General features: G+C 42.9%; 1 protein-coding gene across 1 annotated transcript in view; it reads right to left on the reverse strand.

Moving 5' to 3' along the window:
- Positions 1 to 2,911: 2,911 nt before the first annotated feature.
- The window catches only part of LOC126418829 (UDP-glycosyltransferase UGT5-like), a 135,739-nt gene continuing 118,829 nt past the window's right edge, over positions 2,912 to 19,821 (reverse strand). The window contains exon 6 of the mRNA XM_050085808.1: positions 2,912 to 3,649. Coding sequence (XP_049941765.1) covers positions 3,349 to 3,649 — 301 coding nt within the window. The 3' untranslated portion in view covers positions 2,912 to 3,348. The remainder of the gene's footprint in view (positions 3,650 to 19,821) is intronic.

A 19,821-nucleotide genomic window follows, 5' to 3' on the forward strand; every position in this document is an offset into this window, starting at 1 on the left:
GTGATGGTGTATTTCAAGCCACACCTTGATAGTGGATTAAAAATAAGTTCTGTAGGACTTTTGTTTACGTGTTTTATGATCCAGTTTTGTTTTGGCGTGATACTGTCGGCTGTTCTCTCTCTGTGTCTGCAAGGTGCTGGTGAGTGACTCTACATCGCCGTGATGTCTTGAGTGGGAGCAGTACTACACCAGTCCATACAAGACCACCAGTTGGTATACATTCCACTGAGCAGCTCTCCAATCTGTGTTGCGTGAAGCAGGCGGCGCACTTGCCTAACCTGCGTGGATTGGCTGCACGTTCGTCTCCTCACGGTAGGCAGCACGGGAGCTGTCTGTTTATCAATAAGGCCAAATGGAGTTTAGTGATGATACGAGTCTTCAGTTTTGTGTGACTTATTTACAGTGTCGATTAGATTCTTTACAAAGCAGAGTTCGCCCGAATGCAGCGAATGATTAAGATGAAATAGTGCAACGTAAAATATGGTACAGCTGTTTTGTAAAGAATCTAATCGATGTTTCAAATTCATGGATGTTTCAAATTCTAAGGTATTTGTGAAATTAAATCTGCAAATTGTATGCCTCAAACATAACTCTGCCCCTTCTATATTTTCTTCCATCTCTGAATCTATTAATATTTAGCAGATGTCTATACTTGGAACGTTTATATGTTTTTTGTATACATTTTTCTGATGTGTGAATACTTTTGTTCTGTTACATTGCAAGAAGTTGAATTTGTCTATCATAATAACACAAATGAGAAAAATTTATTCTCCTAGATATTCATTTTGCTAATCACAATGAAGCTCTCATGATGAGTGAGGATAATACAGATTAAGATTGCAGTATGTACTGATTTAATTCTTTCTGTAAAAATAAATAAAATTAAAAAAATATTTAATTGTGGTTATTGAATAGTTAATGTTCACATTTTATTATTATGCTTCCTTCCCTAAAAGCAAATTATACCCTTGTCTTTTTGTGCAGAAACAGTGTTTTTGTACAAAAATAGAGATTGTGCACTAAAATGTTTGTGCATGCGCAGACTTGGCAGAGATGCTGCGCCACACAGAGATGAGTCAGAGATGATCTTTGCTCTGCAAAGATGCACATCAGATTTATCTATGATCAAGAGGAAAGGAGAAGAGGCAGTCAGCTGAGCTTTCGTATTAGATGCGAACAGTCGAGTTTTGGTTTAGTAGTAGCAATGGAGATTTTAGGAATTATATTATGTTTCAGTAAAAGACTCATTTTTGAGAGAAAAAGAATTCATTTTTACATTCTTTTATCAAAGTTCATAGTCAGACTTTGTGATTACAATAAATTTCGGACAGGGCATGATTTTCTTAAGATACTTGCGATTAGATCCATCTATGTATTCTCACAGCTGAATTTTATCACCAATAGTTAGCCTTAAGCTACCTACAGATTCAGATTTACTTTCACACATGAAAACAAATCGAAACTGGTAACTCTCAATGGGAGTGCAGTTAAGATGGTGTGCATGCTAACATGTCTCAGAGGTTTTTGTTAAGTTGTCTTCTGTATAATTATTGTGCTGTGTTCTGGTTACTTTTAAGGCTACAGTGTGAAATGATCAAAGTCGTATGGTGGCATGTGAAACATTGCTAACACTACATGTTTGAAATGAGTAATGATATCGATAATAAACCACGCTTTTTGTGACCCACCAACAATCATCATTTTTAATCTAACCTGTCATTATCTGTGTCCTCAAAGTATCACTAAATGAAATAAACACATCCTTAACTTCTTGGAGTGCAGAGAGGCAGCATCATCATGAGATGGCGGTGGAGTTATAGCTTGACTAGCTATGTAATGTTACCCCATACATCGCCTCAGTACTAGTTGGCTATTCATTGTTTCCCTTGTTGTTGGACTCATGTGGCACCTACACATCCTCTTCTGACAAAGATATCAATACATTAAACATAAATGTGTCACAATGTTACAGATATTCTGTAGAATAACCGCAACAAGAAAGGATGTAGTCTTTCCTCCATAACATAACAGCCAAGTCATACTTGGTGCACCTTTTATAACAAATATAGGAAGAATATGAAATTACACATGATTGTTTTAAAGTAAAGCAAAAACTGATGTTTAGTAACTCTCCAACTAATGTGAGAGCATAGCGATCTTTGATGATCTCCATCCTAGGAAAGGAAAATAAACAGAAAATAAACGTCTGCAATATCAAGAGGGACTCACCATAATAACTTTGTCAGTGATGTTACAACGTGCCTTCACAAGTGTGAGCAGTTTTTGCATCTTTGGTAAGTTTTAACAAAATATTACAATCTGTGTCAGCAGGTCCTAGTCCTGTGATTAGTGTTGCTGACTCTTTAGCATGGAACCTGGGGTTCCATTCCTGGCCAAGTCAGGGATTTTCTCGGCTCAGTACTGGGTGAATGTGTTGTACTCAATATCATTTCATCATCATTGATGTCCAGTTCACCAAAGTGGCATCAAATAAGAAGATTTGCCAAACACCCCAGTAGGGAATTCTTGGCTAAATATGCCACTCACATACATTTCATTCTTCATTACAGTCTGTACTGGGTCAGCTGCAGTATCTATTAGAGCTTCATAAGGAGATGCAGGGCTAGATCAATGGAGGAAGTGCCGAACTTGCTATAGCAGATCTTTAGATAGTTTAGAATACAATAAATATCCTCATAAGATTTCTTTCCTTTTATTAATACTGCATGGAGGAATAAACTGATAACAATGACAAAATTGTTTGGTTCATATAAGCAGCTGTTGTAAGCATACATATACAAGACTTATTACCAACATTATCACAGTTTCAGAGAGACAGGTACATTACAAATAGCTATTATGTCATGTTAACAAGGTATGTTTGACAACTGTGAACTGAAAAAAAATCTACAAGTAAAAAAATTAAACATCTTGTGCTGTAACAGTGTAGCTTTTACAAAATGACTTTGCTCTCACAACAAGTTGATAGCAAAGGTACTTTTTGTTAGTTTTTGTACAAGACAGTAGCAACCATAAAAAAACTGCAGGACTACAATACAGAAGAGTGTCCTTCCTTGGCAATATACAGTGCCACAGTCCGCATTACACATAAAATAAACATCCAAATCGAGCTATTCTTCACTCCAGAATAGTCAAAATCTGATACTGACAACACTGAGCATGTTGTTCACTGCACACTGCTCGGTGTCCACACAGCTACCTTCACACAAGTGAATGCAAATACAGTGTTCACCCTTTGATCTTACATCCTGGTGCCCATTTCCGCAGTCTCTGATTCAGGGAAAACTACTCCCCACAGCTGAATGGACAATCCGTCACAACGTTAACTCAGTCCTCCTTCGTGCGCTTCTTCTTTGTTTGGGCCACCGATCCGTTTTTAGTGATTCTTCTGAAGACAGCTGTCGTGATGAGCGCCACAGCGGACAGAGCAAGAAACAACGCCGCCAGCGCGACCGCAGCGACATCCAGCAGCAGGTACTGGTACCACGACAGGTCGAGGGAGGCGGACCGCATGTGCGCCGCGCCGCCATGCCTCAGCACGTACTCCACCCAGTACACGGCCGTGTCCAGCGGCTTCTGGGGGCGGTCGTGAAACACCACAGATTTCTTCTTGGCCATCTCTTGGTACCTGAGACATAACACCAGTCTTACATTAATTTATCTGTGATTATTTTGGTGGCACTGCATGGCTGTATAGTAGAGACTTGAGGAAATACAGCAGCCATCCACTTTTTGTATTAAGACAGTTCTCAGACATTCATTCATCTTCAGTTGATGTAGTATATTCATGTCTTCATCACTACAACATCCTCGTCGACTGTACTTTGAATGCTTCATCTGTTAAGCGCAAATAGCTAACCTCTGCACAAAATATGTGTCATGAAAGTAACAGAAATAATTAAAATAACTTGCTTAGGCACAAAAAAATAACTTTACCAAAATCGTGATTTCGTAGATTTATTGCGACTAATATTATCACAAATGAAGCTGCATTACTTTTAATAACATAATTTGGCAGCAGAAAGTTGGCTTAGCAATGAGTAGCAGCCTTGTCATTCTACTTTCTGATCTTTCCATTAATGACTTAGAATGTAACTTACTCAGAGAGAACCCTCAGGTAGTTAATGAAGTAATACACTGTGAAAGATAGGTTGATGAGATACTAATCTTTGTCGATGATACGAGGAAATGGATGCCCTTGCAATATATATATATATATATATATATATATATATATATATATATATATATATATATATATATCGTAATATTATCTCCTCCGTTGGACCACAGAAAGTACTAACACATAGATGTCACTATCAAGAAAACCTCAAGTAAACCAGATAAGCACACATAGATGTCACTATCAAGAAAACCTCAAGTAAACCAGATAAGCACAAAGTGCCATACAACAAAGCAATGCCCAACAGAATGCATAAAATCTCAACAGAACCAAACTAAAGAATTAGCATTAACGAAGAACGTCATTAAAACATTGCTTACAACAATGGCTATAGTCAAGCATTAACAGACGATTTAAATGTTAAAATCAGTTCCCACATACCCAATGACAAAGACAAAACAACAGCAAATAACTCATCACAGCAAGCAGAAAAAGGCGAACAGGGTATGGTTCAAATGGCTCTGAGCACTATGCGACTCAACAGCTGAGATCATCAGTCCCCTAGAACTTAGAACTACTTAAACCTAACTAACCTAAGGAAATCACACACATCCATGCCCCAGTAGGATTTGAACCTGCGACCGTAGCGGTTCCGCGGTTCCAGACTGAAGCGCGTAGAACCGCTCGACCACAGCGGCCGGCGGAACAGGGTATACGTAGAAAAACTTTCAATAGGGATTGTTTCAAAACTACTGAAGAAACACCGGGTCGGAACTGTGTTTTGTCCTCCAAATAAAACTCGTGCACTGGTGGGGAGCGCCAAAGATGACCTCGGTTTGAGAAAGGCCGGCGTGTACCAGATTCCGTGTCAATGTGGCAAGTCGTATATTGGTCAGACGATGCGTACCGTCGAGGATCGATGCCGTGAACACCAGAGGCACACTCGCCTGATGTATCCAAGCAAGTCGGCGGTCGCTGAACATTGTTTGTCGGAAAATCACGCCATGGAATATGACCGCACGAGGATTCTGGTACAGACGTCGAGATACTGGGACAGCGTTGTTAGAGAGGCCATCGAAATTCGCACCAATGACGACCTCATAAACCGTGACTGTGGCTATAATCTTAGCAAGGCTTGGGAACCAGCGATCGGGTTAATCAAGAGTAAATCGAGCAAACGTATAGTTGTGACGACCACGGCGGACAGAGCCATCACTCCGACGTCATCTCAGACGCCGTCGCAATCAGTTCCACCGCGCGACCGTGGCGCGGGGCGCGGACGGCGGAGGGAGCGCGCCGCGGGCGGAGGGTATTTAAATCGGCCGCCGCCGCGACCGAACCCAGTTCCCTCTGAGCAGCCATAGCGTACGGATCTCCGTGCCGGCGCGTTCACAGGAGCTCAGTCCGTCAGTTCACCTGATGATGGCGACATGTATGATCGCCGAAATATTGTGCCCGTTGGACACTATAGACCGGCAGCACACCCGTGGATATTTTGACTACTTTTACAAAATTTGGGGACAGGTTCTTTACCTCAAAACAAGACAAAAAGTTCATATCGACATATGTCAAAAAATCATTCGTTTTCGAGTTATTAACGAAAATTTACAATGCAGGAAGTAAATAAATGTCGTGTGACTAGGGCCTCCCGTCAGGTAGACCGTTCGCAGGGTGCAAGTCTTTCGATTTGACGCCACTTTGGCGAATTGCGCGTCGAAATGCAGGAGATTAGCGTTCAACATAAAACTCGTAACAAGTGCTCGAAATGTCCTCCTATTGCTTCTAAATGCGCATGAACTCGTCAAATCATGAACTGTCACATTCTTTCAAATCCACCCTCGCAGTTTCGAGGGGTTTCACAGGCTTCCATGACACATCAATGAAGAGTTTTTCAATCCAGGTGGTCTGTTGCATAGACCAATCGTTTAAGCTGCCCCACAGATAATAATCCAAAGCAATGAGGTGGAGGGGACATGCAGGTCACAGAACTAGTGCCCGTCTACCTATCAGTCTGTCGTGGTGGATACCAGCCAGCGCATCTCTAACACTGAGACTGAAATGTGATGGAACTCCGTCATGCATGATTAGTTACGAAGGAAAACGTTTCTAAGACTTTCCCATAAATTATGCATACAACTAAACATCAAGTACAAAAATGAAAAAAAGCATGATTATAATAAATAAAATACCATTCCCTTCCCAAAGTGATAACTTAGTAAGTAGTACAATGCAAGTCATTCTTCTGTTGCTTTTTTCATTCTAGAATATGCTTACAATCTGGCAGTAAGTTAACTGTAAGCAAAGTATTTAATATAACAGCTTACGTATAAAGCAAGAATATCATTTTTGTAATGTTTAACCTGATTTGGTAATCATTCTGTTAAGTCTAGCCAGTCATACTTGCTAGTACAGTCATTTTATATCATTGCCCTGAGAAAGCCACCCGTAAAATAACCCAGCACAACTGATTATAGTACGTTAACAGTACGGGGGGTGTCCAGAAAGTAAGTTCTGATCGGTCGCAAAATGGAAACCACAGTGAAAATCCGATGAAGCTTTGCACAGATGTGTTGGGCACTGTCTCTAGCGTGTTCTTCGATCGCGTCACGTCGCTCCTTAGAGTTCTGACTGCACAATGAGGACGTAAAGATGCCTAGGAAATAGCATCTGTCACCAGTTGTGGGTGCCTGTCAAAAATGGTTCCCCTAATTCTATGCAATCCCACATCACGCAACTGTCGTGCATTTTTCCCCTCATAACAATTCTCGGACAGAGCGAAGTGGAGCAGTGGATAGCACACTGGACTCGCATTCGGAAGGACGACGATTCAAACCCGCGTCCGGCCATCCTGATTTAGGTTTTCCGTGATTTCGCAAAATCGTCAAATGCTGGATTTGGTCTTTTGAAAGGGCCCAGCCGATTTCCTTCCATTTCCTTCTTTATGCCGATGGTACCGATGACCTCACTGTTCGCTCCCCTCCCCCAAACCAACCAACAATTCTCGGCCCTATGGTCGCAGGTTCGAATCCTGCCTCGAGCATGAATGTGTGTGGTGTCCTTGGGTTAGTTAGGTTTAAGTAGTTCTAAGTTCTATGGGACTGATGACCTCAGATGTTAAGTCCCATAGTGCTCAGAGCCATTTGAAGCAATTCTCGGCCCCACACTGCAAGTGCGATGAAGACGCTCCTGCAGAGTTTTCGATGGGAAGTGATTGATCACACACCATACAGCCGGGACTTGTCTCCTGATTTTCATTTCTGCTCATATGAATTGCTGACTATGGAGACAACATTTTGAGACAGACAACAAACTACAGACCAGCGTAGAGAAGTGGCGGAAAGCAGAGGCGGCCGCCTTCTATGACGAGGGTATTGAAACGTTGGTACAACGCTACGACAAATATCTAATTCGGGGCGGTGACTTTATACAAGTATCTGGAAGATGTAGTTAATTGACTTTGACTATGGTTTCCATTTCGCGACCTACCGGCACTTACTTTCTAGATAATCCTCGTATATTAAGCAAGAAATGAAGGAAGGAAGATTGCAGTTTGATTTGACATCCCATTGACAGCTCTGCCATTAAAGTCGGATAATAATCTCAGATTACTGAAGGATGGGGGAAGGAAAACGCTGTGCCTTTTTCAGAGGAAGCATCCTAGCATGGAAAACCTGAATCTGGATGGCTGGATGTGAACCGTGGACCTCCCGAACGCGAGTCCAGCGTGCTGGCCACTGCGACGCCTCATACGGTATTACGCAAGGAATACGATACCATCTTTTTTTTTTCTTTTTGTTTATCTTACAGAGGCAGGCGTCAAGTTTTAAGTACGACAATATTAAATATATAAACACAAATTGTTTGGGAAGTAATTTCAAAATATAAAAGAAAATTATACCTTGACTACAGACATAATTTACATTACGATCAAACGCGTAAGACAGCCACATGGTGAACGCTGCACTGCGTGAATGCAGCTAAAAGTATATGTGCAGCATATATAAGTCCGACCAAGGATCTCCAGGTTACAAAATGAAAGTAAGTGCACCTAATTATTAAGTAACATAAATATACAACTCGGGAGACGTGGAAGATAAACAGGTCGTTCTTTTGCACAAGCCAGCAGCAGCGTTTAAAATGCAATCGATGAAACTTTGTACGCATGAAGATGTAAATATACGTAGTGTTACGACAAGTGTGGATGGGTGAAAGACCAAAACGCGAACTGGTACAAACAAAGCTAAATAAAAATCGGCTGGCTGCTGTATTTATTCAGGTAAATCTTAATTTAATTACGTTACGCTAGTCGAATTCCGTGGATCATGCAGAAGGGGATCTGTTGGGTGTAAACAGAAGTCAAGTGCAAAAAGAAATTACTTAAAATTTTGAATAATTTTGTTTTACAGTGCTAATATTAATTATATTATTACCTGCAAAAAATTAATTTTATGAATTTTGGTGATGGTATGTGTATATGAAGTAGAAGGAATTGTCCAACTAAAGTTCTTTGATACAGTTTTATATGTGACCATTTCGTGGCACAGGGATCTAGGAAGTGGCCATCCTTAAGTATCACTACAGTTGTAAAACTACCACTGGCTACTGCAGACTACCACAAGCAAGTGTAAACTACGTTAGTTTTCCTAGCAGTTTAAGGTTGTACCCGCGTTATTTGCATGTTGGGCGTGTTGCCACAATACGATCGCTTTCTTTATGTGTGCGATCAGTCTCTTACTAGATTCTCCTAAAAACAGGAAGTGACGAAACATCTATAAACTTAATGAAGATGTACAAAAGGCTGGATAACCCGCACAACATTATCTTTCTATATAGTTATCCTCCTGTCTATTACTTAAGAATAAACATTATTTATAGCATAACTAAAACTGTCAATGTTTAATTCAGGTATTATTCGAAAATTGTTGATTTTTAACATGAGACAGAGTGACGTCATTGTAAAACTAAAGAAAATTCAATTTCGTCCATAAAAATGTAAAATAAGAAAACTAAAAATACTTCGTCGAACGATTATAAAGCATGTTTCTGTTATTCATAAAGAACTTCAGCAGTTATCAGTAATAACAGGAAACTCTTGCCTTTGATCATGATGAAGAACGTTCCATGGAGTAAAAAATAACAACAACAATTACGTGTATTTTTTGTGCATGTAAACTGTACTTGCACCGAAAATATTTGCTCTGGTGACAAAAGCACAGAAGTGATGAGATCAAACAATTTTTATCACTTATAAAATGTAATTTATATCCTGTAAGAGTATAAAATATTCAATCGATTAACACTGAATGATGTGCAGTTGTAATTATTTGCAAAACAACAAGTAAACAAACAAAAAAACCAAAGAGAAATTGTCGATTCCCATTTTCTCTCTCTCCCCCACCGATTCTACCAATGCTATCGGTAATCCTACCATTTACTACGTCATTAATGCAGTGTAACGAAACAGTCGAATCATAGTTTTGGAAAAGCGCAACTCTAAGTAGCACACATTGGTATCGTATGTGATTAGTGAGGAGTGGCTCTGGAAAGTTGCATCAACAGTTTGATGGCCTTACGCATACCTGCAGCAGCTGGAGCAGTGATGTTACTTAACATTACAATCGTACATTTAGGGTTATTTATCTTACTGTGACCATGTGTTAAGCTTCCAGTACTAATCGGGCACTTGGGTCGTCATAATGAACCGTCTGTTGCCAGAATGCATTTCCGTTATAACTGTAGGTTCAGTCCCAACCTTGTTCATTTTGATTGACAGGGTTATCAGATACAATCTGGTGGCGTTCCGCTAGTGTTGCCGAATGCCAATACGTTTGGCTTTTCAGGTTGTATTAATGTAGAACCGATGATGCACAAAAGAGAGAAAGGCACTGTGATCAGTTATGTATGATACGGTGTGCCTGGATTCCATGACAGCCCACGTACAGACAACGACCAGATCATTACTACAGCGTTTGCACTAGAAGATGTGGCACGTTGGTTACGGATCTAGAATATGGTGTCCATTCGTCTCGTTTTTCCCGAGACAATCCCGTTTCTTCCAAATTTGCGTTCTGTCCTGAAAGTCGTTTTTTTGAGGGGACGCTCAAATGTCCCCTTCTTGTGATGCGCTTGACTAAAGTTTTTTACGCTACTGGATGTTTCATTCGTAACTTGCTACGCTAGGGCAACCTACTCTACAATCCTTGTTTATTTACTCTTAATGTTTTGGACTGATCTTAGTACCGACTCATGTTAAGTTGTTATTACAGTTGGTTTAGTTAGAAAGAATTTCTCTTTCCTTTGTGCTAAGCAGTCTGAGGACTTTATAGCTGATACGTGACAATTTTAAGTCTGTGCAACCACTGCTTCATCATGCCCAAAACGAAAGTGTAATTTTAACAGCAATATAAAAAGTTAATTTCCTTTTGTCACTGGCAGTGGAGAAACTGTAGAATGTGCGTTGTTCATACCAAGCTATGCTACTGTACATAGTGGAAGGTTTGACATTGTGAATCACGCGAAGACGAAGAAACAACGCATGCGTATTCAAACGAAAAGTCCAAATAAAAGTATCAGTGGTCACAGCGTAAGCTTAAAAACAATAACTGAAACGGATAGGTAGTTGGCAGCACAAGATGCAACTTTCGCATACCACAGTGCAGTAGCATAAGCGTAACTGACTGTCAATGGATTGTACTTCAGTATCTGTTAAAAAAATTTCAATCCTAAATCACATGTGGACACAAAATATAAGGCAATCATTTCTAGTGTTATTGCAAAGTATGCACATCAGCAGGTTTTAATGAACTGAAAACAGCTCGATTCAATTCTGTAATGGTAGATACATCGAATCATCGTGATCTGAAGCTGGCTCCTCTCTTCGTCATGTATTGTCACCATGAAAATGGCATAACGGAGAAAGTGCTTGAATTGGTTAATGTATCTAGAGAAACTTCAGATTAATTTAGAAATATGTCCTGGCAATTTTACAGAACTATAAACTTGAAGGAAAGGTCACTGCAGTTTCTGCAGGTGACATTAACTGCCATTTTTGTGGTAAGCAGTGCAAAGGAAAAAAAGTTCGTTCTATACATTCCAAGAGAAGACAGTGAATAAACTTATAGGTTTTGGCTGCCCAGCATGCGTGGTGGACAGCTCTTTGCAAACTGGCTCTGATTGCGTAACCACCGACTGCCAATACCACCAATTGCCAATTAGTTGTAAACAAAATCTACCAGAATTTCCACATATATACGGTTAGGATTAAATCTCTTAAGTCATCAACTAAGTTTATTGAAAATAAATGCAAAACCGTCCTCGGATACAGCAAGACAAAATGGCTATTCCTGCTACCAGCATTGAAAACCATTCAAGAGGTATTTCCTGCTTTGAATTTCTGTTTCATTTCCGCTGATACGTGTCCTGTTATCCTTGAGCAATTCTTTCAAAACCTTCTGTCTAGGTACTGTTCTTCAGTGTTTTCTTGTTAGCTTCCTAGAATCTTTCTCCAAAACAATAAAATGTGTTGAGGAAAAAGAATCATAGTGTTGCAAGTGTATCAAGAAATAAACAAATTACTGGGCAAATTGCAATGTAAAAAATTTGAAAAATTTCTCATATCTGTTGTACTTGATCAACTGTGAAAGCTGCAAAATGTATGGGAAATTACGGTAGAAGAACTTCATAGTTTGTGCAGACAGGTTTTATGACGCTTGCAGTGAGTATATTAAAGTATTTGATTGGAAAATCTTTGAAAACGAGCAGCTACAGTGGGAAGATATTCAGGAGTGTTGTGCTTTTGTTGAAAGTATTGTACCAATTTTTTCTGTTGACGAAAAACGAACTGTTTCTTGAATTTTCATGTGTACAGAATTTCAGGAAAACTAAAGTACGAGAGAATGAAAGTCTATGTGAAAAGTTATACAAAATATTTACCTACACTACTGGCCATTAAAATTGCTACACCACGAAGATGACGTGCTACAGACGCGAAATTTAACCGACAGGAAAAAGATGCTGTGATATGCAAATGTTAGCTTTTCAGAGCATTCGCACAATGTTGGCGCCGGTGGCGACACCTACAACGTGATGACATGAGGAAGGTTTCCAACCGATTTCTCATACACAAACAGCAGTTGTCCGGCGTTGCCTGGTGAAACGTTGTTGTGATGCCACGTGTAAGGAGTAGAAATGCGTACCATCGCGTTTCCGACTTTGATAGAGGTCGGATTGTAGCCTATCGCGATTACGGTTTATCGTATCGCGACATTCTGCTCGCGTTGGTCGATATCTAATGACTTTTAGCAGAATATGGAATCGGTTGGTTCAGGAGATTAAGATGGAACGGCCTCGTGTCACTAGCAGTCGAGATGACAGCCATCTTATCCGCATGGCTGTAACGGATCGTCCAGCCATGTCTCGATCCCTGAGTCAACAGATGGCGACTTTTGCAAGACAACAACCATCTGCTCGAACAGTTCGATGACGTTTGCAGCAGCGTGGACTATCAGCTCGGAGACCATGGCTGCGGTTACCCTTGACGCTGCATCACAGGCAGGAGCGCCTGTAATGGTGTACTCAATGACGAACCTGGGTGCACGAATGGCAAAACGTCATTTTCTCGGATGACTCCAGGTTCTGTTTACAGCATCATGATGGTCGCATCCGTGTTTGGCGACATCGCGGTGAACGCACATTGGAAGCGTGTATTCGTATTCGCCATACTGGAGTATCACCCAGCGTGATGGTGTGGGGTGCCATTGGTTACACGTCTCGGTCACCTCTTGTTCGCATTAACGGCATTTTGAACAGTGGACGTTACATTTCACATGTGTTACCACCCGTGGCTCTACCCTTTATTCGATCCCCGCGAAACCCTACATTTCAGCAGGATAATGCACGACCACATGTTGCAAGTTCTGTAGAGGCCTTTCTGGATACGTGCTCTGGCCAGCACGTTCTCCAGATCTCTCACCAATTGAAAACGTCTTGTCAATGGTGCCCGAGCAACTGCCTCGTCACAATACGCCAGTCAGTACTCTTGATGAACTGTGGTATCGTGTTAAAGCTGCATGGGTAGCTGTACCTGTACACGCCATCCAAGCTCTGTTTGACTAAATGCCCAGGCGTATCAAGGCCGTTATTACGGCCAGAGGTTGTTGTTCTGGGTACTGATTTCTCAGGACCTATGCACCCAAATTGCGTGAACATGTCAGTTGTAGTATAATATATTTGTACAATGAATACCCGTTTATCATCTGCATTTCTTCTTGGTGTAACAATTTTAATGGCCAGTAGTGTATTTCAATAGCAATATCACTAACACGAAAAACATGTATTATGTCTGTCAATTCCTAGGTCAAACGCTGCTGTGGAATTTTTGCTTTCCTTAATGAAATGTTTGTGGCCAGATGACAAAAAGGCACTATAATGTGCTGACTTCTACGATAAAATGCACTTGTTGATGAAATACATAAAAGTGAAAAATATGGTAAGAGTGTGGCAGAATAACTGTAAAAAGTCATTTGGGTCATCTGAGTGTATGACGCAAAGGTAAACATCTATGTCCATTTGATTTTGTTATTACAATTTGTGTCCCCTTCTTTCCTTACTTGTCCCAGATCTTTGTCCAAACGTTTGAAATGTTTTCCTATTTTTATTTAAAAGAAATAAGAACAAGGGAATTATAGTCATTGACTGCGAGTGGGCACTGATTTAAATCAATGGGATATGTTGAAAATTTGTACAAGACTGAGATTCGAACGCAGGTCTTCTGCTTACTAGGCAGATGCTCTGACCACTTTTTTTATTTATTTTTTTATTAAACCACACCACTTTTTTTCTTTTTATCGTTTTATGTAAGAAGTAACAAAAACAAGGGAGCTATACGACAAAAATTATGCCGAAAATGTGAACTAAAAGGGCCATCTCGTCCGTTGGGATGACCTTATCGAATCGGGTGGCCAGTAACAGGCGATCGTCATTGCAATGGACATCACCAGTCATCAACCGTCGGAGCGTTCGGGGCCGCTGCACACAGTCAGAGACTGTTCCTGTTACCGTAGGGGAATCATGGAAACTTCACGTCTGCAAGTCAATTTCTTCTCACACCCGACACACCCCAGCTGGGCTGTGGGTCCATGAATGACGATCCCAAATAGTTGGCAAAAAGGTTCCGGTATTCCGTTCTGTCCGTTAAGACCAGGAACTCATCGATCATGTACTGCCACAAATCGAGGACTTCCTTTTCGCCGTCGCGATACGTGTAAAGTATCGCTATTCCTCGCACCCAGTTGACCACATTCATCCGGGTCATCAGGAAGTAGACGGCGTGGGGATGAAAGAGGTCCAGGGGCACAATTAAAACATAGGGGCGGAATAGTAGGAAAGCCAGTATCTGGCGGATCAGTTTCCAGCACTCACGTGTAGGGCCACAGTTCAGTCTGTGTTCGTCCGCGTCTACCGTCGCTCAGCAGGGGCACATGGGGTCGTCAGTTAGGTGGATGGCATGTAGCCTTCGTCGGGTCGTAAATTTCTCGTTAGTGACCACATACCACGTCGACCGCACTGAAGTGGACAGGAAGGGCGCGTGGGTGGCTCGTCAAACCCACGTCCAGGCGACTGTGGGGTTGCGTCGTACAATGCTGTTAGCCCGATTCCAGCGTTGGACGACACTATAATAAATCTTTGCTGTCGGATTCCGTGTCTCCAGTATAGCCCCCAACATGTAGCTGTGCTCCACGAAAAGCGTCCTAACATGTGATAGCGAGGGCGATAAATGACCAACAGGTAGCGGTGGGCAGAGCGTGTGTGGGGCCACTTCTGCTATCAGGATTCCAGGAAGACTGTCTGTTGGTGAAAGCCAGAGTCGCCACTTCGAGTGAAAGTACAGTGCCAATGTTCTACGCTTGACGTGAGTGAGTCCAACACTCCTTTGTGGAAGGGTAAAGTAAGAGTTGTAAGATGGCAAGAACTATGCCCATTACATGAAGTCATTAAAGATCACCTAACTCATGTTGAGCGAACAGTAGGGCTGAACAAAAATGACTGACAAAGCACAATGTATCTTGTAGAGGGTACAGTATGGACGTATTGGAATAATTAATGTTGGGTGATGGTTTTAAAGTAATTCACATGACATGAAAACTTTGTGGAAACGCGTCGATTTGCTGGATGCTAGTTTATCCCAGGGAAGTATTCGAGTAGACCTTGGCCGGCTGGGGAGCACTGATGGGAAGTGACAATAGGCAGCTAAGGGCGGCTCAAGCTCTAAGAAAGTGGTAACGGGGTGTGGCCTCCAGCTGCCTTAAGATGAGTGACAGTGAGTGGGTGGTTGACCCCATGCTGGTGTACCAGGACGCAGATGGAGAACTTGAATGCCTGTTGATAAATTTCCGTCATCCCATTTTCAGTGAAACATGCGAGTAAGCCACACAAAGCTATGGTGGAGCGGTCAACAGAGGCCAAAATATGCGTGTTCGTGACTATAGCAACTTCATGGTGAATTCATGGTCCGCAGAGTCTGAAGTAAATCAGGTGAACAGCAACAGAATGAAATACGCCGGCCTCTGATGGGAACATAGGATCAAGGAATTTGAAGTACTCTCCTGGGAGTCAGAATTCCGCAAAAATTGGTGTTTTGTGCAGAGCTTCTGTAAAGTTTGGAAGGTAGGAGACGAGGTACTGGCAGAAGTAAAGCTGTGAGGATGGGGCGTGAGTCGTGCTTGGGTAGTTCAGTCGGTAGAGCACTTGTCCGCGAAAGGCAAAGGTCCCGAGTTCGAGTCTCAGTCTGGCACACAGTTTTAACCTGCCAGGAAGTTTCAGAAGTAACGCCATTGACATTGATCATGGCGGGGTGGTATGCCTGTTCCATCAAGTCACGGAGGGTGTCCTTGGTATTACGGATGGGCAGTGGTCATGGTGTGAAGCATCATTAGGGCGTAGAGATAGGAAGCAACGGGTGTGGGTCGTTTCGGCCTAGGCGTCTGTCGCTGGCAACGTAGATGCTGCCAGCAGTATCGGTGCATCGTCAGGGTCCTGAGACGCATCCTGCATCTCCATCTCCTGCGCCCAGTCTCCCAGGGACGGCGATACCACTGGGTCTCGAGAGGCAGACGTAGTCTTGGTTGCATCCTCGAAGTCGGGGCTTCGGTGAGCTTCCGCATCCCCACAGTGCGGTGACCCATAGGTAGCGGGAGAAGACATGCAACCGTGTGGTACGTTAGTATCGCCCGTGTCAGATCGGTTTATCGGCTGACGCACCTGATCATCCATCGTTGCCGTCTCGGGCTGTTTTATTGCATTGGTTGGTATGCGCCGTTTCTTATGGCGCTTTGGAGATTTCTGTTTACGCTGCCTCGCCTCTGTTTCCGGCGTAGGGCAGGGGGAGGACGCTGCATCCTGTTCTTCAACTTCCACCGCACCGTCGGCTTGTCACGATGCGCCAGGGTACGACGAGAGGACAACAGAAGCATCGGCGCTGGAAGGTGCAGGGAGCTCCTGAGAAACCATTGCAGGGGCCTCCGAGGCTTGCGCCAACACAGAAGGGTCCTCATAAACAGCTGGCGTATCCCGTCTCGCCGCCACAACATACGTAATCGGCACAGAGGTAGCTATCGACGGTTGACTGTGATTGGCTGAGGGCGTCTGCACGAGACGGCATTGCAGGCATTCGGTACGCACGTGTCCTACCTGTCCACATCCGGAGTAGGTCCTCTGCTGACAGTTGTAAATAATTATCGCCCTGCAACCAGCGATCATGAGATACGAAGGTATATGGCGGTGCAATTCATTACGGATCTGTCGCACCCTGTTAAGAACGGCGTAAGTTTCGAAGGTCTTTCATTCTTTGTTCTTATGGCTGAGAAGTGTGCCATAGGGTCGAAGAGCAAGGGTGACCAAATCCTCTGCAACTTCAAATGGTAGCTCAAACACGCGCAATCCAGCACGATCGAGCGTCTGAGAAGTTTGTCACAGGCCTCATTGTCAGTGAACTTAAGATATACAACGCTGGAAAAAAGGTAAGTGGATACCAGCATGTACAGGTCAACATGTATCACGTCGCTTAAAAATCTCTCTACTTCGTGGGCCTTGGGTATAGAGTACGTAGTGTTGAACTGCAGCTTGATCGTGGTTTTCCGATATGAAAGACCGATCGGATGTCAGGAACGTAACTACAGCCGGCCGCTGTGGCCGAGAGGTTCTAGGCGCTTCCGTCCGGAACCGTGCTACTGCTGTGGTCGCAAGTTCGAATCCTACCTCAGGCATGGATGTGTGTGATGTCCTTAGGTTAGTTAGGTTTAAGTAGTTCTAAATCTAGGAGACTGATAACTTCAGATGGCCAGCAGGAGTGGCCGAGCGGTTCTAGGAGCCACAGTCTGGAACTGCGCGACCGCTACGGTCGCAGGTTCGAATCCTGCCTTGGGCATGGATGTGTGTGATAGGTTAGTCAGGTTTAAGTAGTTCTAAGTTCTTGGGGACTGATGACCTCAGAAGTTAAGTCCCATAGTGCTCAGATCCATTTGAACCATTTTGAACCTCAGATGCTAAGTCCCATAGTGCTTAGAGCCATTTGAACTTTTTGAACGTAACTACAACACTTAACACTAGCGCGGTGGCGCGGTAAACAACAACACACCCGGAAACGCGACACGGAGCGGCCAGCACGTACCGCACCGCTCCACAGCCTAAAGCCGTCGGCACACCGACCGTGCATCCGAACGTTGAGCGTTGAGCGTGCCGAGTTTCTGACGTCATAGCGTGGAATAGCACGTTCGGGAGTCTTTGCGAACGTGCAGAGCAATATCTGGCATGTCAGATATTCTGAGCGTGCCTCTGAGCGTTGACCAATGAGATGGCACAACGCCACCTACGTCACACGCACGCCGTCTCCCTTCAGTACACAGTTGTGAGGCGCCATATTGGCATTCATTTCAAGCCTATATGTATATATCGGTTTCTGAGCAGCATAAAATTGAGAATCCCTGGAAAAACCGTTGTTAGCTGTGTGATTCGTTCCAATAAATAATGAGAAACATCACATTCGTGGCAAAATAATTATTGTAACTTGCGTATTATGAGGGTAGGCTATTTGAAGGCAGCGACAGACCGAAGATCCATCCAAAACACATTGTTCTTGGTACAACGTGTTATAATTAAATTTCATGCCAGCACGGTAGCTCAGCGTGTTCGGTCAGAGGGTTAGCTGCCCTCTGTAATAAAAAAACTGAGTTATTAGATCAACAACTAACTCAAAAGGGTATCTTACGACGTCCGCCCCAATCAGATTCAACGAACAAAAAAGGAAAAATGATATTTTTAAGTCGGAGTGTTATTGCGCAACGACGGAGACGTATCAACCCTCAAGACCGCGGTACACGAGTACTGTCGTGCTTCCGGTACTAAAATCAACGCCGGTAAATGCACCTTTGTCAACATTCGAGGATTCGACGCAGTTATTATACCTTGGGCGAAGCGTGTCGAAGCCCACACCACTCTGGGGATGATTATCGACAAATGCCCGCTAAAAATGAATGCAAAAAATTGGAAGCAGGTCACCAATAAAATGCAAGGTGCCATCAGTGAAAACAATTGGCGGTCCATTAAAATTCTCCAACGCATACGACTCCTCAGCAGTTATATATTCAGTAAAGCGTACTATATGGCCCAACTATTTCCAGTCCCCAAGATGCAGGCCAAACAAGTGATGAAACTCTCTAATAGATTTATCTGGCATGGGCATCTGTTCAAAGTGAAATACACCACGCTGACGTCTTCCAGACAGGTCGGCGAACTCAACATGTCTGACATTAACCGAAAGTGTACTGCGTTATATGTTAAACGAACCATCCATTTGTTGGACAAGGAACCTCTCAGCGTAACCAGTTGGCTCTTCCGAACCTTACAACCCACCGATATGCACCCACCCATTGATTTAGGTAAAATACGTTACAAACTACGACATGTCAAGCAGTTTTTTCTTGAAGTAAGCTATATTGATGGACATTATTTCACGCAGGATTTACCGACGACGCACCTGTTATTAAAAAGATGGACATCTCCAATAGTCCTGAATCCCATTGAACTTAAATACCCGAGTGTTCATTGGAAGGCAGTTTGGGACAACATAAGTTTAACTGTCCACACTGCTGAAGTGAGGTCCACATGGTATAAAGTGGTAAACGATGTTATACCCACTAATGAAAGGTTGCGTAGAATCGGTTTAAGTGACAGTGATAAATGCGTCCGCTGTGGTCTGGTCGACACCTTACGCCATCGCTTCACTTGTGGCGGTCACCTCATTAACTGGAAATGGGTGCAGCAGAGGCTGGACCTGATTACCCGCAGCAGCCCAGCCAGCCACTGCACCGACATCCTGCTCTGGCCGGACACGAAACATTTTCCCGCCACCAAGAACAACACTGTGATGTGGATGTTAGGACAGTTTGTGACATATATCATCATCCACAATAGTGAAGATAATCTCATTAGTTTCGTGGATTATATGAAAACGGCACGCTGGGAGACGAAACGTTACCCAAATTTCAGGAAGATGTTTGCTAACATGTTAGACATAATTTTTGAAAAACAAGGCGTAGGGTAATTCTCGATGCCGGTAAGGACACAAATCACATGCAAGACTATGTAGCGAACAAAATACACAACGAATAAGGGGTTACACC

Source organism: Schistocerca serialis, chromosome 9, assembly GCF_023864345.2.
Source record: "Schistocerca serialis cubense isolate TAMUIC-IGC-003099 chromosome 9, iqSchSeri2.2, whole genome shotgun sequence".
NCBI lineage: Eukaryota > Metazoa > Arthropoda > Insecta > Orthoptera > Acrididae > Schistocerca > Schistocerca serialis.